This window comes from Periplaneta americana, chromosome 10 (genome assembly GCF_040183065.1).
Source record: "Periplaneta americana isolate PAMFEO1 chromosome 10, P.americana_PAMFEO1_priV1, whole genome shotgun sequence".
Lineage (NCBI taxonomy): Eukaryota > Metazoa > Arthropoda > Insecta > Blattodea > Blattidae > Periplaneta > Periplaneta americana.
Window position 1 is genome coordinate 31,093,623 of NC_091126.1, and position 25,464 is coordinate 31,119,086.

The following is a 25,464-nucleotide window of genomic DNA, read 5'->3' on the forward strand; positions in this document are numbered from 1 at the left end:
ATTAATACCTATCAAGGGAATGATGAATTCTGACAAATATATTCACTTATTGGAAACCAGAATCGTACCCCAGCTGCAAAAATCATTTCCGGATGGCAGAGGTGTGTTCCAACAAGACCTGGCACCATGCCATATGTCTCGAAAAACTACAGAATTCTTCAACAAGAAGAATATTCAGGTACTCCCCTGGCCAGGCAACTCACCTGACATGAACCCCATTGAGAACTTGTGGTCAATTTGCAAAAGAAGAATGCAAAAAATGGATTGTTCTACAAAGGAGAAGATGATTTCTGCCCTCATTGGTGTATGGTTTCGCGATGAAGAAATGAAGAATATTTGTGGGAAATTAGTGGAATCCATGCCAAATCGTCTCAGAGCTGTTATTAGGAACAAGGGAGGCCACATAGATTACTGAGGTATGTCTTAGATCCTTTTTTTTATCCCGTTTTGAGTGTTTTTGCATAAGTAATTACGTTGTTCGGATTAATTTGCATGCTACTGTACCTGTGCAGGAAGATAGTGGCATGTGCTTCCACCTTAGGAGTTGCATGGGAGGAAAATCGTGTTATGTTATCAGTTTCATTTCGAAGAAGCCGTATACCCATATTTTTTACTTCTATATTTCGGAAAAAAAAAAAAAAAAAGTGCACGGGGTATTCGAGTAAATCGGTATAATGAAGTTGATATTTGAAGGGTTCAAGAGTAAAAGATGGTAACTGCCATGACTATAGTTTTGAGAAAAGCACAAAATAAGTTTCCCAAATTTTTGCACTGAAACAGAATGAAATAAAAAGTGAACATAGAAATTAGACAACATATAGTATTGAAATACATGTTAAGTGCACATTTTGAAGCTCTTATTCTATGGATATTAATGAGTTAGTAATATTTATAGTTAGTGGTTACCCCTTTTTTACACCAAACAGAAGTACATTTCTCGACATGTTACTAATAAACACTCAGACTATAAAATTAAAGATCAAGGACTACTCTTTATGGATCTAATGTCTTTTAACAAATTATTCATGTGTTTGGTGTTCCAAGAGAGCAGTCAATGAGTAGACTGCAGTTACAACTCACTAATTTTCATCTACTTCATCTTCCCAGGCCATGTGTTCATCAGCATTAGTAGGCTTCAAATCTTAATGAAATGAGGCATGATCTGGAGGCATCCATTTCATTCGTTCTAATAGGTCTTCCAGTTTGCTTCTGTCAACTTGTCTTCTGTTTTGTTATTTCTTTCCCATCTGGATCAATAGTAATGACTCTTTGGTTGTACAGGGACATCATTTTATTTTTACTAACATTTTTAATATTAACTTGCCTATACCTCTGGATCAACGCCATTTGCTACCCCCTTCCAAGACTGGAGTTCGATGATACTGGCGTAATATACAAACAAATCACTTTACTAGATATAGGAGGGAAGAAAAGTAGTTCATCCATTTACGTAAACTAGGAAATATTACGCTTTTGAGTTTGATCATTTTCATTAGGTTTTCGTTTAATCAAAATACAGTACAGTATTAACAATGAGTGTTTTTACTCACGAACTGAGATGTCCGTGTGGACGTATTCATTATGCAGTGTATATTATACTGTCTACAGCACATAAGCGTACAATATAGAGAATGAAGTTAAATTGAAAAATAATCGTAATATGGATATTTAAACACATTTTTTAAAATGGTGGCCGTTCATTTCGATACAGGCTTCAGTTCTAATGTGCATATTATCGCACTATACACTACTGTACCTAATCCCAATTACCAGTTTCGTTCTTCGTACTAGTAACTCATGTTGAAATAATTCTGTACCTACTCTATAAAAGAGTACCTTACGTACTGTAAATTCAATCTTCACTTCTGCCCAATCCGAAAAGATAAAATCACTCAGACATACTATCTACTGTCCGTCCAAGTGGTTATGTCATAGGATCGTAGAAATGGAGGAAATCACGTGACAGTTAATTACTTAACAAGGCCCTTTTATTTAAGTTATTTTAAACAGTTGTATAATATTACGTAGACGTCGAATTCCTAACAGAAATTAATGTTCTCAGAAAAGACAGCCCAGCCACTAGCTGGCGAATAAAAGCTGGTGGGGGAAACCGGGATATGACGTAGGCAAATGGACGACAGTACCTGTGCGAAAATGATTCAATATTGAAAGCTCTTTCGTCACTGGAAAATGCGAACATATTTTTGGAATGTACTGTTTACTATGACAGTAAGGCTATTACTGCGGTCTTGGATCTGTGTGGAGGATGGTTGAACTTCTTTAGTAGAAGGGGTGGGAGTGAAGTACATTCAAAAACTCAGGTACAATAAAAACTGAAGTAAAAATAAAATGATGTCCCTGTATATTAACTTCACTGAATACTTCAGTGTTCTAGGTGTGGTGTCACCAAAATGAGTGGGGATTATTCTTACTGAATGGCAGTGTGCACGCTTGTCATAAATTCATAAGTGATCCATCCTGACAGACTGTCTTTTTGATTTCATCAATTATTATAGAGAAGGGGTAGCTTATCAAGTTTTACATGAAATAACCAGCGTTTTCACAAAACTCGAGAACTCGTACTCCATCTGTTTGTGCGAATTTCAACTATTTCACTTTTTGAATGTAAAATCTAATGTGCGGCTCACGAGAGGAAGAACTTGGCTGTGAGATCAAACTGCGCATGCGCGGACAATAAAAACCTAAACTAACCAAACTTAACCTTCGTATATGCAAGATGTGTAAACCGAGTATGAAGGGAACTTCTTGATTTGATTGGAATGTGCACGCGAAAATATATCCAGTTAAGGATCATGCTGGCACTGCATGAGAAGTCCGAGCATGCGCAGTTTGATCTCACAGCGAAGTTTCTTCCTGTTATGAGCCCCTCCTAAAATCTGTGGATAGTGGAGATTTCTAGTGACTATAACCCAAAATCAATTGAAATGGTTTTGGAATGAATGGGGCCGTCTATTGCTTATCTTAGAATGTAGTATTAATATGTTACATTTTATTGATGAACATTTTCAACCGGAACGAACACACCACCACAACAACACCAGCTATTGTACCATATCCGGCTGACTGAACTTCGAGAAGTGACACCCTGAAAAACTGTTAACATACGTCCATGTCAAGCTGTTAAATAATATTAACATCATTGTACTTCAATTTGATTGTTAACACTAGAAAACTTTGCAACACTTGATACAGTCAAACAATCCACCACATAACACAGCTATCCAATTGTGTTTAACTTGTTTTATCAGAACATGTAAGCCAAATGAATGATGAAAACGACATCCGTCTTATAAGATTTATATCAAGTGTCATCTGTTAATGTTTTAATGTTAATGTTTTATAGATCTGTTTTAATTTGTTTCATTCAACTAGTGCTTTGTGTTGTAACATATTATGAAGTGACAGTGTACAATCAACAGCTGATTGAGGACACAGTAATCACAAGTTCGCCTTTAAAATAGTGTAATTATGATTTCGTTGTTTGTTAGTTATGTATTGCATTTAACCAATGTGGCATAATATTAAGTATGTATAAAAAACAACTTTTTAAGATCTGAAGATGGCATAAATATGCCCAAAACGTTCAACAATAAAATGTAACATATTAATACTACATTCTAAGATAAGCAATAGACGGCCCCATTCATTCCAAACCCATTGTATTTCTGCTTATCGGTTAAAACTACCAACAAAATGAAAATTGAAATTGTGCTTATCATCTTTTACTCCTGAATCCTTAATTTATTCTCCAATATGTTAACTTACTATACCAGTATCACAGTCACCAAAAACAACAAAACTATTTCCTGAAAGTGCCAGGTTCCATTGTCAATTATCACCAGGCTTCGAGACTTTGGACCCGATACAATAAGTTTACTGTGCATGCACTATAGGTTGTTCACTCGCTGCAGGTGGGTAGAGATATGTTGAGGTAACAATGTTGCTATTTAGAGTAGAGTACGGTAGTATGGGGAAACACACACATATGTATATTCTGAAAGTAAATATACCTTACACAATGATAATGTCAAAAGAATGTTAAAAGCATTTATTCTCCTGTCTTTTATAAGCATTTGTGTTTAATTATACACAGTGTTAATGGTGGAAATAAGCATGTAGCAATTTTAATTTTTTCATTTATCCTGTTGGTCGTCTTTAGGAAGTGCAATTACAGTACAGAAATTGCAATGTACCTACTACAAGATACATTCTCAGTGTCTCAAACGTAAATTTTTTTCGGTTATCTGCCAAAGTTTGTACTGCAGAAAGCTGCACTCTACGTCGCATGACGTGATAGGAGCAAAATGAAAAAAACATAACATCATCACAGTCTCTAAGGGTGCTATTCATAGACATTTCGCAGCACGCGCTACGAGCGTACTAAGCTAGCCCCGGTTATCCACTGGTTACTAGTACAGAATTCAAATCATATACTGTCGCTAACACTGGTTTATGAATATGAAAAAAACGCTGATCATCCACCGGAAGCCCGCGCTAAAAATGTCTATGAATACGGCCCTAAGAGATAGTCCTTTATTCTCGGGTGACTCTATGCCCACTAATTTGCTGTTCCATATCCGTTATTTTTATATAAAATTGATTTCCACTTCTGTTTTACACGTTCAGTAACCAGTGTACTTGGTGTCTCATTAATTCTCTGCGTCATTTTCTAAATTAATTTGAGGGCTTCCGGCATCTCTTGCTCTGACTTTCCTAACCGTGTAATAGTTTCAGTCACAGTTTGAAAATGGATTTGTATGAAAACCAAATTATTAGTCAGAACCTTCAAATCCAGAGCGTTTTTCTTTGCGTATTTGTTGGAATTCATTCTACAGTACTCCCACCCATTATACGCTTTACCATTATACTCAGTATGCCGTTATGCGGATTTCCCACTGAACTGCTCTATTGGGTCCGAAGTCTCGAAGTCTGATTATCACATTATCAAAACAACTGTCTCATTTTCAATTTGCCACTACTGCTCCTTCTGTTCAAATGACAGAACTCTCAATTACAGCTGCAATAATCTCCTGCTTCTGTGAATACTTGCTCAATGGTTTTAAATTAAGCTGTTACTAATAAACTATTATTTTACAGTACAGTTATTTTTTATTTTTCTGATATGACCAAAATTCTTGTGACTGAGTTTAGTTACATGGTTGCTCGAGAGAGGGAGATAGTTATCGTAATTAAGGAAATAAGGAAAAGTTGTAAAGTGTGGAAAAGTAAGACTGGAAAAGCCTACAGGAAATGTCAAGTTTTTCTTTACGAAAAATGTTTTGCTACTTTGCAAACTAGTTTTATTCTTATGATTGGCATGATTGCTAGTTATCACAGACAAGTACAATTAGTTAATTACCTTTGCTTAAGTGAATAACAATTATTTTAAGTGATGTTAAATAAATCATTTATCAATTAAACAGTTGAAACTACAAATATCAGTTTCATTTGTAATAATTTCTCACTTCAGTAAATAACATTATTTAGCAATAGAGATATACGTGCCCAGTGGGTCATTAACAACCCATCCTTAAAAGGCCACTTGTGCTTGAAATATAATTAAAATTCTTACTTTTCGCCACTCAGGTCTTACGATGAAGGCATGTCAAATTTATAAAGAAATTTAAATGAAGAAATTCCGGGCAGATATGGGTTAAAAATGTATATTCAGCTCTCATGGTGGAAAACAAAATAAGGTAGTATTTTATAAATGTTTTAGACTTGTGTTATATCATTTGATAGCAAAAGCTTCTTATGACTATTTTGAAAATAAAGTTTTGTATTAAAAAATGAGAATTATAACTAGATAACTGACCAATAATAATAGTCAAGTCTACACTATAATATCAAAGTCAATTGCTTTATGTTGTTTTAGCTAAAAACACATCATATGCGACATTGTTCTTTAAAAACGTTGCTTAAGGTGCTTTAGAAAGAAATGTCCTATCCCATTCACAACCTTTATCTCAATTACATATTTCTAGGAACGTAAAAAAAAAAAACAAAAACAAACATGTGACAGTCAGATTTTATAAATAAATTTAATTAAAAGGGCTATAGGCACTGTGCAAGCTCCTCTGGTGGCGACTGTTGTTACTAACTGCAGGACAGGAGAGATAGAGTTGTACATCAAGCGTATGAATGTACTTAATGTCTCAGGTTAAATGATAAGAAATATGGATGACTTTAAAAAGTGAAAGATGCAAATTGCTGTGTTCTTGGGTGCAGTAACGCTTATAGGAACACACCAACCTATATTGTTTTTATTCGTTCGCAAAACAGAAAACTGAAGCGGAATGATGCTAATTGTGGATCCAAGAAGTACGCAGACAAAAGTAAGTAGACCTACACTGCTTGTAATAATAGTATTATTATATACCAATGTAAGAAATATAATGTACATATTATATTATGTTTAATAACCATTAAGTTAACAACGACGGGAATTTATCATTTACATTTCAATGCTGTATATGCTATTATATTTAAAAGTAAAAATAGAGTACACAATTACTGAGTTCTTTACATATATAGTATCTATAATATTAGCAACAATAAATTATTTATTTTTAAATGTATTCATATCAATATTTAATTCTTGATTTCAAGTGCTGATGGTTCACCTTGGGAATCAACACACGCAACAAGAATTTGTAGTAATCATTTTATTGGGAACGAGATCAGGGCGCCCCCAAAACCAGCATACCATTCCCAGTATATATTAAAAAAAAAAATTACAAGAAAAAGGCTACCGCATCTCAACTAGCTTCGGAAAAGTACGAAAGAGACGCAAAAAGAAGAAGAAAAGGTGAAAATTTAAGTATTATGGAAGGTGAATGTTCAACAAGTGTTATTTCGAAAAATGAAGTAGCCATACAGGTAGAAGTAAATGAAACCATTCTTAGTGATTTTGTTTTTTCTTTCACAATTGAATTATGAAAGCGTCTATTCCATTACATGCTGAACTGCAGTCACATAAGAAATGTTATGACAAGAGTTCAGGAACAGATATGTTTAATGAAATGTAAGGTTTCTAAGATTATTATTCAATGAGAAATGAGACAGAACTACCAGACTTACCGGGAGTGACATTTGTGGTTTTGAATATATTGTTAAATTTGCTGCCAATTGAAACACAATCATACAATAAGATTAGTAAAGAAAATTGTCTACTCATATTTTTAATTAAAATGAAAACTGGATTGTTGTATTCTGCTATGGGGGTGATGTTCGGAGTTCATCGTACAACTACTGTATATGATGTATTTTTACCACCACTTTAATATTGTTGACATCCACAATGATTAATTTTGTGTTTTGGCCTAGCAGAGAAAGTAATCAGGAAAAAATGCCTGCAATATTCAAAAGAAAGTACCCAAAATGCAGAGTGACAATTGAATGTAAAAAAAAAAAAAAAAAAAAAAAAAAAAAAAAGGTAAAGGTATCCCCGTAACATGCCATGAAGGCATTTGGGGGGCATGGAGGTAGAGCCCCATGCTTTCCATGACCTCGGCACTAGAATGAGGTGGTGTGGTCGGCACCATGCTCTGACCGCCTTTTACCCCCGGGAAAGACCCGGTACTCAATTTTATAGGAGGCTGAGTGAACCTCGGGGCTGTTCTGAAAGTTTGGCAACGAGAAAAAATCCTGTTACCACCTGGGATCGAACCCTGGACCTTCCAGTCCGTAGCCAGCTGCTCTACCAACTGAGCTATGGCCGCCGACAATTTATTGTACTGAAGTTAAAGTGGAACAGCTACCCAAGGCGGATCAAATGGTGGCCTTCAAATCTAAATGCTACGGTGGCAGATCGAGTGACACATTCATAACTGATTGCAGATTATTGACTCTATTAGACGGTGATGAAGTCAGTTTTTCCCGGAATAAAAACAAACCTCTCTGATAAAGGGATCAGGCCATTGTTGTTACTCCACCGTACCTGCATGATGGCAAATTAACAACTGAAGAAGTCGAAACTACATACAGCGTTGCCAGTGTTCGAATTCATGTTGAAAGGTGCATTCAGGGAATTAAAATATATAACAATATACACACACTATCATTTGAACTGCTTCTGTATGTGGATCTTGTTGTTGTTTAATCAACTGTCCTAAGACAAGTTTGAACCTCAAAAGTGATACCAACAAGGCACCACTTATGAGGCAACTAGGCCAGGAGATCATGGGATAGGGTGGCCAGTTCCTTTTCCCCTCCAATGCATATATTGCCGACTAGCTACATATTACACTAGTCAGACTTCAAATGCATACAAACAATTGTTCTTCCTCTGACACATCATCAAGTGAGATGTACTGTCTGATAATAGATGTACATAACGGCCAGCACCTCAATCGGAAGTAGTATGTTCATGATATTGTTCATATGTGTTGTGTTATAGTGAATTTGCAGTCGTCCATTATTCAGGAAGTGTAATTAAGACTACTTTTAGAATTAAATCACATTAAAATACGTAATTTATAGACAGATTATACACATATAAATATTACACACTTCATGACATCAAATATAAGTATAACAATATTTTCGTAATATGACTGTTCCCCCCTCATTCAATGGTCTGAAATCTGATTTAAATGCCAAACAGCTATACTGACATTTCAGGAACTCTGTAGTTACATTTTTACACTTCTTTCGCAGTACTGAACTTTCCACTGTGTCTATTAAACAATTAAATACATATTTACAGTCACGTTACACTTCAGTTCTGTTTTCTGCTTTCAGTATTCTATGTAAAGGACATGGAATATTAATTAAGTCGTACAATTTTAAAAGAGCAGCTGTCACAACGAATTTTAGTTCTTTTTTCGGGAATAGGTCACTAATTCTCCTTGCCTTGGAATATTTCTCTTTTCCTACTGGAATTGTCTTCGAAGCAGTTTGTTCATTATTAACGTAATAAAGAAGCGCAGCTACATGTTTACATGAGTTTCCAAGTCCTGCTGGACAAGGGCAAGTGCTATTAATAATATTTCTTTCACCATCAATGTATAAAAAAGGTCGATTAGAGAAAAAATCACGAATAAAGAAGTAATAATAATAATAATAATAATAATAATAATAATAATAATAATAATAATAAAATAATAATAATAATAATAATAATAATAATAAATCATTGCAGTATAAACTTTGAGAGACATGAACTTACCTCAAGAGATACTTGGTAAGGTGGATGAGTAACAGACGTTTGCGAGCCACTTCTGCTTTTAATAAAGAAAACTCAATCCTCTTCATTTCTTTCACATTATTCACATGCCCATTAATAAAAAGATTTTTTTCCTTTTATTAGTTCGGGGCAGAAAATTATAATCAAATAATAGGCGACATTAAGATATATGGATCATATGCGAACACTAAGAGGAAGACAGATAATATGAAAGACTGGAGAATGCTGAGTTTGCAGTGAAAGACCTCCCCTCGAGCAGAACACTATGAATGAATGAACCCATTGTCACTAATATTACAACTTCTTATCGACAGAAAGCTGCATGTAATTTCTATATTACATATGACTAGTGAATGAATGAGAGCCTGTAGTTAATTAGGAACTGAGACACTGCGTGGCGCCACCAGTACGATTTTCAGACCCATGTTCGGTGCCTATATGACTGTATTAAGGAAAGGGAATGTGTTCTCAATAGTTTTCAGTTTAATATTCAACCATTATACTCACATGTAGATGTGAAGCCGAAATGTGGTATATGTATTATGGTTCAACATTTCATTACAACAGATAAAACATTACGTGCTCTTTTGGAAAGTAATATGAAAAATACTAGTAATATTGTTGGTATAATGGATACCTATAATACCGATCAGGCTGTAATAATAATATTGGTATATGGATACCTGTAATACCAATCGGGTTAAGTAACATGAGATGTAGTTCCGACTTTTGCCACCACCAGTCTTAATGGCGCTTCAATAGTGTGTCGAAATTATACATTGCATTGAAGGTCTTTCTATTTATTTATCTATGATATATACTATGAATGAATCTATACTAATAATAAATCTGTAGCCGAAATTTTTCTGGTAATTTTCGATTTTCCAAAAATAATTGGTCCTAACATATATAATTAACCACCCTGAAACCGAAAATCGCATTTTTGAAATTTTTGTTTGTATGTCTGCCTGTATGTTTGTTACCTTTTCATGCGATAATGGCTGAACCGATTTATATGAAAACTGGAATATAAATTAAGTTCGTTGTAACTTAGATTTTAGGCTATATGGTATTCAAAATACTTTATTTAAAAGGGGGGTTATAAGGGGACCTGAATTAAATAAATCGAAATATCTCGCCTATTATTGATTTTTGTGAAAAATGTTACATAACAAAAGTTTCTTTAAAAATGATTTCCGATAAGTTTTATTCTTTACAAAATTTTGATAGGACTGATATTTAAGGAGATAAATGAGTTTTAAAATTAAAATAATGCCATCTAAGACGGTGCAATGAATTAAGAACAAATGACTTCGTCTATAAGGGGCCTTGGACAACAACAATCGAAACAGGGACCTTGGACATCAACAATCGAAAGCTATTAAACATAGCCTACAGAGAATGTTTCTGTGTTTGTATGAAGAAATATCGGAAGCTAAATTAACCGATTTGTATAATTAATTATTATTTCACCATTGGAAAGTGTAGTTTCTCTAGATGGACATAATGCTATATGTTATTACAGTTAACGTCTGAGTAAATCGAGGACAGGTAAGATTAAAATAGCTTCTTATGCACAGAAAATTTGATACGCTATTTTGTACATTCGTTTTCTGTATTTCTTAAAATAATATTTATGTACACTCATTTTAATCTCAGAGAATTAACGAACAACGAGAGTGTATTGATTTAGTATGCAGTAATAGTACGTTAGCTTAGCAATCCATTATTTTATAATTCAAATTTTAACTATGCTCAATTGAATCGTGTTAAAATACATAAAAAATATATGCAATAAATGCAATGCAAAAAAATTGGGTAATGAGCAAAGCAGATTATCTTGCGCTGTTGTAAAAGTTGTTCCCTGGATCAAACTTCCTATTTTAATTATGTAATTACTTTATATTTATTTCTAACAGGTGCAGCGGAGCGCACGGGTACGGCTAGTTAATATATAAAGGAGGAAAAAACAAAAAAGTCTGCTCTTCTTATTAAAGTAATAAATCAATAGATTGGAAAGAAAATTAAAGAAAGACAAAGAGAAAGAAACAAAAATTCTGTTCAACACCCTAAATAAATACACAAATTAATGGCTGGGAACAATGCTTTCTTGTTGTTACTTACAAACGTCTGCAACATCCCGTGGCGTTGTGACCTCAATTTCCGTGTTGCAGTGAAGATATCAACTCTTTTTTCTGTACGCAGCTGCTGCACCAATATGCTTAATGCTACAAACATCGAGCTACGATCGGATCCACAACTGTAAAATATAACAAGGAATAGCATCAGGTAGATGTTCATCTCTGTAATACCCAATAGAGTAAATATTCTGTTATATCGAGTATTTCAGAATTCAACCGAAGAAATTTAAGGGCTTGTAGAGAGGTCTTATGTGAGGGTGGCAATGAACCTCCGGGTTCCTTAAATGCCAATAAGTAAGTAAGTAAGTAAGTAAGTAATTGTGTTTTAGATAATGTGTGCTTAAAACCCAAAACCACTACAGTATTTCTTAAATTTATTGTTCCCTCTTTCATCCCATTCACAAAACACGGCACTATTTGCTGAGTTATCCTCCAGGACTTGGGCGTCATGTACCTCCAAAATGCTCATCAGGGACACCATGTTCCTATTCCCAAAATTATAGCCTAGACCCAACCTATCATCCCTAAAATATTCGGTACAGTATTTATGTCTGAAACACACTCCATATGAAGTCATGTGAGAATTCGTGAGCAATTCATTCATTAGCATTATGACAGTTGTATGTAACTGGATAATGCAGACAATACAACAGTGGCAACTATGCTCACCACTAGTGACCAGGCCGTACCGAGCCACGTGAAACAAAAGAGAATCGAAATGTTGCTAGAATTCGTGACTGTAATCTTTAACAATTCACTGCACTAGTCAAGTGTGAGATTTACGGAGTATAACGGCAGTTTTTTGCAAGTTTTCGAAGATATCATAACATGTTATCGCAAGCAAAATGAAAGAGAAATATGATGTGGTCCAGGGAATATTGTTGAAATCGACAGAGCATCTAACTGACACTAATACATCTCCTAATCAAACCTCACGCAAACTTATCACTAACAGTGCGTCTAATTGACACTAACATATCCACTCAAAACCCTACCTAACCTCATCACTGTCAGTGCATTTAATTTACACTAATATATTTCCTCACTAAAAACTACTTAAATGTTCACTAACAGTGTCACTACCTCTCACTAACATCTAGAACGAACGAGAAGAGATATAATGAAATTCCACTGGTAATGACGTCACTGATAAACGTCTTGCGCATATGCTGGCAACAATGTGTACTTGGTTATTATTGCAACAGCAGGGTTGAAAGCTGTGGTACCTAAATTATGTAGTTTAGCGAAGAAGTTAATCTAGTGAAGTGTTATTAACCTACCTGCAATGAACTGCAATAGGGCCTGAGCCTCCATGGGCTTCCTGGTGGTTCTGAGTTTGGTCAACTAACTCAATTAACCCTCTTGTGACTTCTGGGACTTCGCCTTCTACTGTCGGCCATCCATTATATTGGAACTGTGTAACCACTACATTCTCATCAGTCTGCAAAATAGAAGTACATCAAAACTGCAACAATGCATAGTACAATAACAGTTGCAATGTAAAACGCAATAATGGTGAATCAGAAAGAAGTCTGTTACATATCATCCAAATACAGAGTAATAAATAGGGACCGTATTTTTATGTAATATCAAGGTGTGAAATATGTACATATTTATGTAAGAGAAATAAGCTGAATATGTACCAAAATATGTAAAATCATGAAAATATTTAATATCAATATCTGGCAGGTATAGGATAGGTAAGACTCTTCAGTTGGGATTTCATAGAACACCCGACTTTTCTACCGCACACTTGACACATTACTATTTTTCCTTCTGTAGTGAAAGCTTCATCCATTGCAATCCATGATTTTATATTTGTCGTTAGGGTTGAAGATACAGGGGCCATTTTAGTTAGTTAAAAGCAGTAGAGAAACTCACTTGCACTTTATAGGTATTGTAAGTACTAAAACTAGAGAAATGAGTGAAATGAATGACACAACAGTACTGCAAGCACTATTTCGCTTTACTGGATTATGAGAAAATAAGAGATGTGGGGGACATGCATTTTAGCTGCTCCCTGTAAGAAACATGTACCTACTAAAACCTCAAACTACAGGCATTTACAAATTGTTGTTAGAAAAGTGACATTCCTGTTTCATTCAGAAGAGTAGGATTATTCCAGCCTAGAACCATACTTTCTAATTGCTCGGAAAATCCCATTCCGTATAGGTCTCCTAAATTTAAAATAAAGAGGTCAAGCAATAACCTGAAAGTCCCATGTCAGACTTGACACGGGTTTCCCTGGAAGAATTATAGGAAGAGGGTGGGTAAGGTTGCAAATTGCGTGGGAACGGCTTGTTAAGACGTGTGCAGAACAATTATAGTTCGAGACAAATCATGTCGTCCTCGTCCCATCCACCGCATGAAGGCAACGCTACTTTCCAAGTGATTTTTACAATAAAGGTAGTTGTATGAGAAAGGCTGCCTTTTGTTCACTCATATTTACAGTGGGCGGTATGGGGTGAGTGCCTCTATTACTTCCTGGAACTAAGGACGTTATGTTTCGTCCCGAAATATATCCTTTCTTGGGTAGGTAAAAGGGCTTTTTAAATCTGTGTATTTCAAATTGTAAACTTTCCCAGCAGAAGTTTTTTTTTCCTTTCAGAGAAGTAAAAATGAATAAAACCCCTAAATATGTAGATTTATGTAATACCAAGCCATAATATGTAATTTGGGGTAAATATGTAAAAATATGTAGTATCAAACTTTAATATATTAATGGTAATTACAAGATTCACAAAGATTTGTTATTTATATACGGTTAAGTTGAAAGGAATATAATATGTAATTACATAAAAATCCGGTCCCTAGTGCTAAACAGTGCAATGTAAACCACAATTTCATTCTTCTTGTACAATTGACACAGAAAAATGTATTCTAATTTTACTGTGAAAATTATTTCGAACAAAATGTGAAAGTTATTCTATGAGGGATTGTCTCAGTTGCATACACGGATCATCAGAGGTTGAAGAGAGCTTGTGTACTTGTCATAACAGCAGCTCATATTTTAAACACAATAATTCGCCAAGTATTTCCTATAGTCTAGAACTTTTTATGCTCTAAAACTTTTTCGGCAAGATTCATAATTAATTTTTTGGTCACAGACACACTTCATTTGCGAGATACAATATTCTTTGAAACTAATTAAGAAAAAATCAGAAAGGAAATTGTCAGATATCTCTTTCAGAAAATCAATGTTCTTATTATTATAAATAAATTCTAAAATAAAATACTGACATTTTAAAAAATAAATTCTGATGCTTAATGTACATGTTTCAGAAGTAGATTTATTAATATCTATTGAAAATGAACGGAGTCGAATAGAGCAACAAACCATGGACTAAGGATCCAAACTGAAGCCACTGAGAAGCAAAAATTTTCCATTTCGTCATAACTTCTAGAATGAATCTCGGGTCCAATCAGCCTTCTATAATATAGAGCATCAGGACTTTCCCAAGTGTATATGATAGGATGAGTTTGAATTATGAAAAGCCTGGAGATTAAGTACAAAATAACTTACTTCTCGTCGTTCATGTATTCTGTTACATGCATTGATTAGCATGTACCTGCAGTTTTTGCTTCTATCATTTGAAAAACCATAAATTTTCTTACACATGTACAAGATTTCAGTTTTCACTATGGCTTACACACATATTAACTAATATTATCCTCTACATACAATGGGTTTGAGTTTTGAAAATCTAGAACCTTTGCACAAAATGAAGAAAATTGATATAAAAAAGATACTGGCAAGCAAATAATGAAATTATTGTTTCTACTCAACTATTCACTGTTACCGCATTATTCTCAAATTTGTTGCAATGCCAAGCCCGTTTTTGAAAAGTAACAAAATTACATGTAATTACAACAAAATTAATTCAAAATACCATTGTATTCAGATCACAAAATAGCCCATGTGAGCTATACGACCTATTCTTTCACTCTCACTGTGTATAAATAAGTATTTTATCTGTTTAAGCATTAAGTACATTTCACTACCATCATTGTGGGTTGCAAAGGGTAACAAGTCCATTTCATAATCTCTCCTACTCAAATCCCATCCTCTCCTTCTTGTTGTGAAAATCAGTTTTTAACAAACGAGGCTCTGGGGACCAAATCACTGTTCCATAAAAAATTTAGGAAATTCCATTTCAATATGTTGACCTGCCATGGCATGTATAAGCATCCTCTAAGTGGTGAAAAGGGGATATGTTCGGTGGAGTTTTCTGACAATCCTCCCAGCTAGCTCATATGGTCCACACTAATTGACAGCAGGTGTGGTGCTCCAAACAGTTTGAGTGATATTAACGGCCATAAGTTAATATGGTACCAACATTAAAACAATTACACTTTTCGCTATTCCTCCTATATTGGAGAGCAAGAGAGTTAATGGCTTTATTGTCCAGAACTCCGTATTAGTTAACAACACTATCATCATTGTTAAACATTCGTCTCTCAAAGAAAGTAACAAACATTAAACAGTGCTATAAATTGTCTTCTTCTTCTGCCTGACAAGTGTTAGGCCACAAGGCCTGTTATAGTCTCACATAAAATTTTCATGCCATGTCTTAGCAAGACGAACCCACAGATCTTTGGCCATGTGGTACACAATCATAAATTGCCTTTGGGAGTCTACTATTACTCATTCTTTCCAAATGATGTTTCCAATCAGACTGATATTGAACAATGTAGTCTAAAACTGGTTGAGTTTTTAGTTCCTTTAAAATTTCACAATTTCTTTTCAGATCCCACTTAATATAGCCCGCTGTTTTTCGCATGAATCTCATTTCACAAGCTGTTATTCTGCTTTCATCTACTTTCCTCAGTGTCCATGCTTCGCTGCTATAAATTTTAAAATACCATATATACGTGAATACTCTGGACATATTTTTTCCGGAATTTAGTGAAGAAAAACTAGAGTGTGCGCATTATTTCAAATAAGATTGGTACCGCTTCGCTTCAAAAACTGGATCCCTAATTATTATGTAGGATTAATTTCTTGAAAATTAAACACACATTACAGCCAAATTTTTTTCTTTAATTTTCTCTCCTAAAATTACGATGGGCATGTGGAGTATTCGCATGTATACAGTAATAATTAAATTAAAAAATTATAAACTACTAACTGAACACTCAAATAATTAAACACAATTATACACTGATTGATGCTGAAACTGATCAGAAAGAGGAAAAGGAATTGGCTGGGTCACTGGTTCAGAAGAAACTGCCTTCTAAAGGATGCACTGAAAGGAATGGTGAACGGAAGAAGAGTTTGGGGCAGAAGAAGACACCACATGATAGACAACATTAAGATATATGGATCATATGAGGAGACAAAGAGGACGGCAGAAAATAGGAAGGACTGGAGAATGCTGGGTTTGCAATGAAAGACTTGCCCTTAGGCAGAACACTATGAATGAATGAATGAATGAATGAATATACACTGATATGTAACTGTTAGTTGCTAATCATTGACCGAATGAAACATTAACCTAAGCATAAACGAATGAACTGAGAATCGACGATGACAATTAATATCAGTATTTGCAGACCAACTGTGCAGGTCCTGTCCACGTGAAATGCCTACTATTTCCTAATATTTCTTTCTCTTGTTCCTCTAGTGACCCACCTAACTTCCTCCGGCCATTTTGTGATCTGTATACAGCTGAGTTTAACCTAACAATGAATGTAAGTAAAATGAACTTATAGCAAATGGTAATAAAATTAATCGCTGCTAAATCATTTATAATTCTGTCTAAAAATTGAACAAAACATTCTGATGTGTATTTCTCTCCATGCTTCATTCAATAACCTCATAAGGGTGAGTACTTTGTAGGGATTAACACCGCCACCAGCAAATCCTTACCTTTGTGTTGGTCACACTCAATTCTCTGCGTGTGTAGTACGGACAACTTTCACTTTGAATGTACTTAACACGAATATGTTCATGACTAATCTCATCATCTGGCCAATATCTGATGCATTTTTTTGATCCATCACCCAGCTACAACAAAGAAAGAAAGAAAATATAATGTAAAACACAAGAATTAAATGTTAGCAGAGTAATAATGCTTACATAAACCTCTGTATTAACCTACTCAGAGAATTCTTTCGTGTTTCAATGAAACTCATACTAAATGCTAATTACTTTAGGGTGCAGCAGAAACAGTGACACATTTTAAATATTACATTTCAGCCAGTGGCGGCTTCTCAAGGGGGTTGCTGGTTTGTACACCCCCCAATACAGTTCCTAATCTCCCGGCTTTGTTACTATTAAAAAAATATATATATTTTTTTTTTACAATTTTCATTCATGACTATCTGCAGCTGGCATCTTGTTTTGTATGTCTGCAGGAGCCTTCGAGCCTCTTGGTTTGCAAAGATGTTGAAACCTATGGAAGGTAGTTTATAGAGATGTTCGGCTAATGTGGGGACAGGGGGTTAGAGGCGTGGTCTACTTCTTTCCTCATTGAGAACGGTTTGTCGCACTCCCTGGCATGGACACCAACTTCAGTGCAGAAGAAACTAAATTCACTGGGAAAGTATCTGTTTCAACTAGACATTTGTCCGAAGTAATAAGCATGAAAAATGTATTCATTCGGCTTGTGCAACAAACAGTCGCATATTTCGCATATTACTTTCTCAATCTACATGCACACGAACGGCACAATACATAAAGGAACTTGTATTTTGCTTTAAAGTTGTAAGAGTTGTCGTTCTGACAATAAGTGCCGCTATCTCCTGACAGCCTATGAAAGCTGCATTTGAATTTTATGAACGAAAACGTTGGACTTGGTACTTGGTAGCATTCTGATGACGATTCTATGCTCAAATGTTTTTCATGAGGGTAAATCGCAATATAGAGAGCTCCATCCACGACCCCGTCCACTTTTGGACTTTCTGTATAAATAGGTATGCTTGTATTTAGTCATTTTACTTACTAATTGCATATAAATAAGCTTTATATGTATATGCCCTCAGGTATACACGGTTTTAAACTTTAAAGTAAAGTATGTTTAACTCCTCTTCGATATCCATTGTGTACCACCATATTTTCAAACCACTAGCCACCACTGATTTCAGCATTAGACATTATAACTACATATTATTACTATGCATTTTTGCAAAAGAACACTTGATACCATTCCTTACAAGAGTCATGTTTTGTAAATTACGTCCATCAGGTGACCATCATTGTTGGCAATGAAATCTTTAATACAAACACACACATTCGCTATAACCTTACATAGGGTTCCTTGTGTTATTGCCTCGACTTCGGTACAAATGTTGTTTTTTAATTCCTGGATTTTTGCTGGCCTGTTTGCAGACTTTGGATTTCAGAAATTCTCACAGAAAAAATCAGACAGATAAATCAGGCAAAATGGAGATGTGCCTCAACCATCATTATCAGATGGTTGAGGAAATGGACGTGTGTTTATCACCTCCAGAAGCTGTATTCAGAAGGTTTGATGTGAATCTAAATTTGCTACCTGTTCATTCCTGTCGATGCAGTGAAACCTCTCCTTACGGACACCCCCAAGGTATGGACACTCCTCATATACGGACAGATTTTTGTCCCAACTGAAATAATATAGAAATAATGATAAATTTAACTCTCGTTTACGGACACTCTCAGACACGGACACGGACATCTGTTTCATAGTCAGAAAGCTTGCTTTATATCCTGACTGTGGACAGAACTTGGATTTCAAGACATGTGTTACAAAAATGGCAAATTTAGTTTTGAGAACTGTATAGAAATTCTTTAACATGAAAGAAGACAATAAGGGTCTCGTAGGCTACCACTAGCCCAGCTGGCTATCCCTTGTTAGCTGGAAGTGGGTGGATAAACAAAATCACAAAATTTAATCTGTCTGATGGGTCCAAGATTTCTGCGATCGTGAAATTGTATTAGACACATGATAGGGTTAATAGGATTATTCTCTTCACTTCAATCAGTTGTACTCTTTCGAGAGACATGGCACCTGAATGTAAAGGTTAATTTGAAAACTGTAAATTACAGTACTGCATAACTGTAGACCTAGAATAAAATTGCCTTGCACAGTACTGTATTTTCCTTTTTCATTCTTATCTACTGTAGTTCAAAGTACCAAAGAATTTACTGTAGTACAGTAGACTGTATTTAGAATTAAACTGCAGTAATACATTTCATTTCAAGTGTGAAGAGATACATAATGCATATATATCAAATATGAATGAGGTCTCGCCCACCTCATTCATATTTGATATATATACACTGTTAGCAGTTTTCATTAAACTGATGTTGAATACGGCAACAAAGTCATTTAATATGCGCTCCTGCATACATATGACGTGCGTCTTAAATGCAGGTAGTAAAGCCGTAAAACAGTACTACGAGAGGGGTTCGGCCGGCGCCGTGGATCGTGTCCCAGCATGGCTCAGTTGGTAAAGATCGCTCAGCGCGCAAAGCTGAGAGGTCCTGGGTTCGATTCCCGGTGCCGGTACGAATTTTTCTCGTATTTATCAGTAATAATACATAATGCATATTATAAATTTTCTGTTATATTGGGGAGCCTCCCTCCCAATTAAGGACAACTTCCAGATGCCGACAGATTGTTACGTAAATGAGAGGTTTCACTGTATATATATTTTTAGTGGTTTATTTTACGACGCTGTATCAACAGCTCAGGTTATTTAGCGTCTCAATGAAATCAAGGTGATAATGTCGGTGAAATGAGTCTGAGGTCCAGCACCGATAGTTACCCTACATTTGATCATATTGGGTTGAGGAAAAACACCGGAAGAAAGATACACTAAGTTGTAATGGGGCTTTCATTTACACTTCCTAGAATAATTTGCATACTTACATCAGAAAGCATGACTAGTGTGCTGATACTCTGTTCAGAAACCATGCGCCAGAAATCTGCTATTGTTGATTCGAGAGGATCTTGAGTTATGATGAAAGATTCGGAATTATCATAGCCCTGAAAAAGAAAAGACCTACATTAACATCTGAAAACATGTTCATACATTTCCTTAAAATCAAATTAAAAATTAACATAAAAATTGGTAATTCTGAGCAAACACTTTTATATTCTTTATACACAGACTTTGGTTACTGTAGTATGAAGTTCATTGTCAGATTTTTATAAATGCCTCTATACCAGGTAGACCATTTAAGTCGATAATGTGAAAGGTCTAAAAAACGAAGCATTTTAGAAAGAAATGTTTCCAATGAAAGTTAATTGACTTCAAAGGGAAAGCAAAGTGCATTATTTGTGTTGTATTCAGAGGATGTTTTCAAGATCATGAAGGACAATCTATTAATTTTTATTCTAATTTTTCGTACAAAAATAAGCAAATTTTGTATAAAACATTTTCCAATTTCGCGTGTAGTTTCACAGATATTTGAAAAGTACACATTGATAAAAAAAATCACACATTTCATAAGTATCTAAATTCTTATTATAAAAACAAAAACGTAACATTCAACTAGATTTTTAAAAATAAATGCTCAAAGTGATGCACTTAAATCTCACTGCACATTTCAATTCTTTGAAGGAAAGATTGATGTATATGTAAGATTATTTCTCTCTCAATATTCACACAAGCATTTTGTATGCACTCCTGAATGTTTTCTGGGGTCGATGCATCGATCAATTTTCTCATTAAAATAAACTAATTTTGTTGTTATAAAGCTTTAGATAATTATGACATGTATGAATTATTTTTATAAATTCTCACTTTTCAAATATCTCTGAAACTACACCCTAAATTAAAAAATGGTTTATAGAAACATTGTTTATTTCTGTATGAGGAATAACAATAAAAAAAATAAAAAGTATATGCTTCCCTTAAAAAGAAATTAGATTTACCTTCAAATGACCTTGAAAACAACAAATCAACAAAAATAATCAGTTTGCTTTCCCCCTTAATGGTGATTAATTTTTATTCCCGACATTTTTTGTATTTTTCCCATTATCAACTTAAATAGCCCAACTATTATAGAAAGGGTATTTACAGAAAGATGTGTGCCAGTCTCTCTCTTAATCCGACTGTGCATGTACTAATTCCGAAAACACTTGATATCCATTCTGATCTAAGTCTCTTTAAGGCCCTGAAATTATAAACACCGTAATTAAGCTTGGTTGCATAAATACAGTGGAACCTCGATTTTGAGTTTCTCAATTTAAGATTTACCCGCATTTTGCATTCTTATTTTGCGGTCCCTGCAGAAGTGCCATATACGCAATGCTATTTCTACCCCGGTTTAATGTTTCTCAATTTAGTGTTTTACCCACATTTAAGAAACAAATTTTTTGTCCCAACAAAGCAAATTAGCTTCGATTATGCGTTTTTTCAGCCCTAAATGCTTATTTCCTTGTCCAAGATCGTTTCAGTAGCAGTTTCTATCCCTCTCCTTATCTACCATGCGTACTCAGGTGAGATACCTGACGCAACACAGTGCCAGAAACCTCGTGTTAATCATGTGCTGCAGTGCATGAGAATCAATTCACAACAAAGCATCACATTAAGACTGAAAGTGGACAATTTTAGGGCTTCTAATGGATGGCTTCATCACTTTAAGCATATTACATAAAAAAACATGTGTGATGAAAGTGCAACTGTTCCAGATGAGTCGGTGGATCATCAGAAAGACGATGTGCTTCCATGTCTCATTGAAGGCTATGACGCCAAAGATATCTTTAATACCGATGAGATGGGGTCTTCTACTCCCTGATGATGGGAAGAAACGTAAGGAGAGGCTCACTGTTCTTCTCTGTACAAATGCAGATGATTCCGAGAAGTTGAAATCCTTGGTAATTGGCAAATATGAAAAACCAAGGTGTTTTAAAAATGTCCGCACACTGCCATACAGTTACAAGAACAACAGGACTGCCTGGATGATAATGGACATTTTTAGCAGCTATCTGAGACAGCCTGGACATGAAAATGGAGGCTGCTAATAGGAAGATAATTCTTTTAATGGGAAAGTGTCTGGCACATCCCCCTGATACATCATTCCTGAAGAATGTGAAGGTTGCTTTCTTTCCACCTAACTGTATAGCTGTCTCCAACCCCTGGATTTGGGTGTAATTCATGCCCTCAAGGGAAGTATAGACGTTCAATGGTGCAGAAACAAATTGCTGCTGTGGACAGATAAACTAGAGATTCTGTTTTCAAAATCTCCATCCTCACTGCCTTGCATATGGTCTGCAGTGCATGAGAGGAAGTGTCAGCAGCCATCATCACCAACTGCTTCAGAAAAGCAGGCTTTATAAAGGCTGTCAGTGGTGACATCATGGAGAATGAAGAAGACTGCATCGATGAACGGTAGCAGGACTGGAAGCTGTATGAAGATACATGAGTAGCTTCAATATTGGTGAATCGAGGTGAAACCAAGTGAAAAGGGAGTTATTCTTCCTCCATCAAAGATGTCCAGCAAAACAGACATCCATTCTTGATTTCTTTAAGAAGTGGCAGATAAATTTGATGCAAACAACCAGTGTACTTAATGTTGTGAAGCATTTTTGTTCTTTTAGTTGAGATTAGCCCACACAAATCAGTTTTTAAATATGTTGATGTGTTTCTTTTTCAATTTTGGCAAAACCCCTAGTTTGGGTTTTTCTCGATTTTGGGTATAATTTATCCGGTCCCCTGAAAAACCCAGAATCGAGGTTTCACTGTAACACTAACTGCAGTTCACTTTTGATCGAAGATCAGGAAATGAACTGAGATCAGTTATTTTATGTTGCATAATACTGTACCGGCCACGTTTTGATAGAATGAATTGTAAAGTATTATTACAGCATTTGAAAGGCAGTTCAGTTATTCGAGCAGTTTCAAATTTTTGTTAAGAGTAAAGTAGTACTGCAAGTATAATCATAATATATTAAGATTTATATCATGGAAATTTGTACAATTCAGATGTAATTCAAGATACGACCTACATTTTAAACTTAGAGAAAAAAAAAATACTTTTTCTTTCGTCCAAATGCAGATATGAATATGGTTTTTGCTGATGGGGCTATAAGTAAGCTTTTATGTATCAAACTAATTTAACTATTACAAAATGATAAGTCTGGTAACACTGCATTAGTGACATTTATGTGCACAATTTCCTTATACTTTGATAACGAGAATTTTAAGATTATATTCAACTAGTATATAATGTAGGGTAAATTGTGCCTATTTTATGGTACTGGTATGTGAACAGAGGGTCCATTGTTAACCTAGCACTGAGATCTCTAATCACTAGTTCACTCAATTTTATAAGAGGCTAATTGGACTCTGGAGCCATTCTAGGAGTTATGACAAGATGAAAAATCCTGCATCCACTGGGACTGAACCCGGATTCTTTCGCCCACGTTTTATCACTCTGACTGAGCCAAAAAATACGTAAGATTTCTTAATTATAAAAAGAGAGTGAAGTTAATTAATTTTGTTAGTTTATGAAAATTTGGAAATATTTGTGACTACTGATATAGCAATGATGTAATTTGGGAAAATTTCATACACATTAAGGTACTGCAGCTGTAAAAGTTGCGTGTCGTGTTCACACGTAAGCCTAAAGTAGCACACTGCACGCTACTTTTCGTGCTGCAAAACTCAAGCGCTGCAAATGTTGCAACTGGAAGTTGCGCGTCTGTTCACACACAAGGCGCTACTCTTTCAGTCGCAGTCTAGCTGCAGGTTTCCATCTCCGTGTTGACTTTTCAATATATATTTTGTGGTTATGTTCGCATTATTATGGAACTCATGCGATAGCTTATTTATCTATTATTTGCTTCTCTGTCCTAACAAATATTCAGAAATTGGCATTATTTTTACTGTAAAGTTATTAAAAACGCCTATATACTTAAATGATAACCAACAGCATATTCACGTAATCAATGTTGGCAACCCTCTTGTTTGAAACTACGCTATGGAAAATAAAAAAAAAATTAATTATATCGTCAGCAAATATACTCAGACTGTGTTGTACATTTAGTAACTGTTACAAATGATTTATTTTCATCAGATCTGACATTAAAATATATCCAAACAATAAAAGTGTCATGGGCACATTTGAGTGGAAACACGGTCACAACCACAGCAAAAGTTTCAACAAAACCGATATCAAAAATGCTGCGGCTGCAACCCTGAGCACCCTGTTCACACATCACTACTTATAAGCTGGGGCAACAAGTTCGGCAGCCACTACTTTTCGGGTTGCACAGTTGTTCACACGTCGCAGTACGAGAGTTGCATAGTTTTTTATACTGCAATGCTGCAAAAGTAACGACGTGTGACCGTACCTTTATAGTTCATACTTACTTCAATAAATGAAGCATTGATGTATGTGGAATGTTCCCTTCCTGGGATTGGAGTGAGGATCACACGGTTCCTATCATACGGTATCACAAGTTCACTGCGATTTTTACTTCTGTTCTCCTCCCCACCTCCAACGGAAAATGACTTGCGGTCTTCGAGCACACGACTGATTTTCTGAAAAGGAATAAAGACATATTAATTACCCTAATTTAGTAATGTACTCGAAAAATTAAATTAACGAAGTAAAGATAAAAGCAGCCCCTCCACATGCCATGAAGGCACTTGGGTGGCTATGCTTTCTTGACCTCAGCACTAGAATGAGGTGGTGTGGTTGGCACGATGCTTCAACCATCTTTTTACCCTCGGAAATGTCTTGTGAACAGATTCATTATGCATCACGCTTAACGTTTTGGCCACCTATGCTGTACAGTATAGGAAGATTTCAAATTTTGCAGTAATTCCGATGATTATAAAGAAAATAAAAAATGATTGACTTTTCAAAACAAAATTCTTAAAAAAGAAAAAAACTTGCTTCAGTATCAATAAAAATTACGTTATCAGCAATTACAAACAAACAAAATGAACATACCTCAAAATCGTCTTCCATTTTACACCTATCCTTTCCATTCTCTCTCTGTCTCAGCTTCTCCACGGCAGACTTTAATTCTGACACTTTCAACTCTGTGTCCCCAAACTGTGCTACTTCCATCAATGCTCGATATATGAAGATATATTGTTTCTGAAATTAATTAAACAACTATATTGCAATAACAATGAAAATGGGGGAGAAGGAGAAGAAAAGGAAAAGGTCACAAT

General features: G+C 35.2%; 1 protein-coding gene across 3 annotated transcripts in view; it reads right to left on the bottom strand.

Annotated features, from left to right (window-relative positions):
- The window catches only part of Ptp69D (Protein tyrosine phosphatase 69D), a 194,057-nt gene that overhangs the window by 86,206 nt on the left and 82,387 nt on the right, over nt 1-25,464 (bottom strand). For all 3 annotated transcript variants that reach the window (XM_069837085.1, XM_069837082.1, XM_069837083.1), the window contains exons 20-25: nt 25,238-25,387; nt 24,652-24,822; nt 20,202-20,318; nt 17,219-17,356; nt 12,630-12,790; nt 11,333-11,468 (exon numbers count right to left, since the gene is read on the bottom strand). In XM_069837085.1, coding sequence (XP_069693186.1) covers nt 11,333-11,468; nt 12,630-12,790; nt 17,219-17,356; nt 20,202-20,318; nt 24,652-24,822; nt 25,238-25,387 — 873 coding nt within the window. The remainder of the gene's footprint in view (nt 1-11,332; nt 11,469-12,629; nt 12,791-17,218; nt 17,357-20,201; nt 20,319-24,651; nt 24,823-25,237; nt 25,388-25,464) is intronic.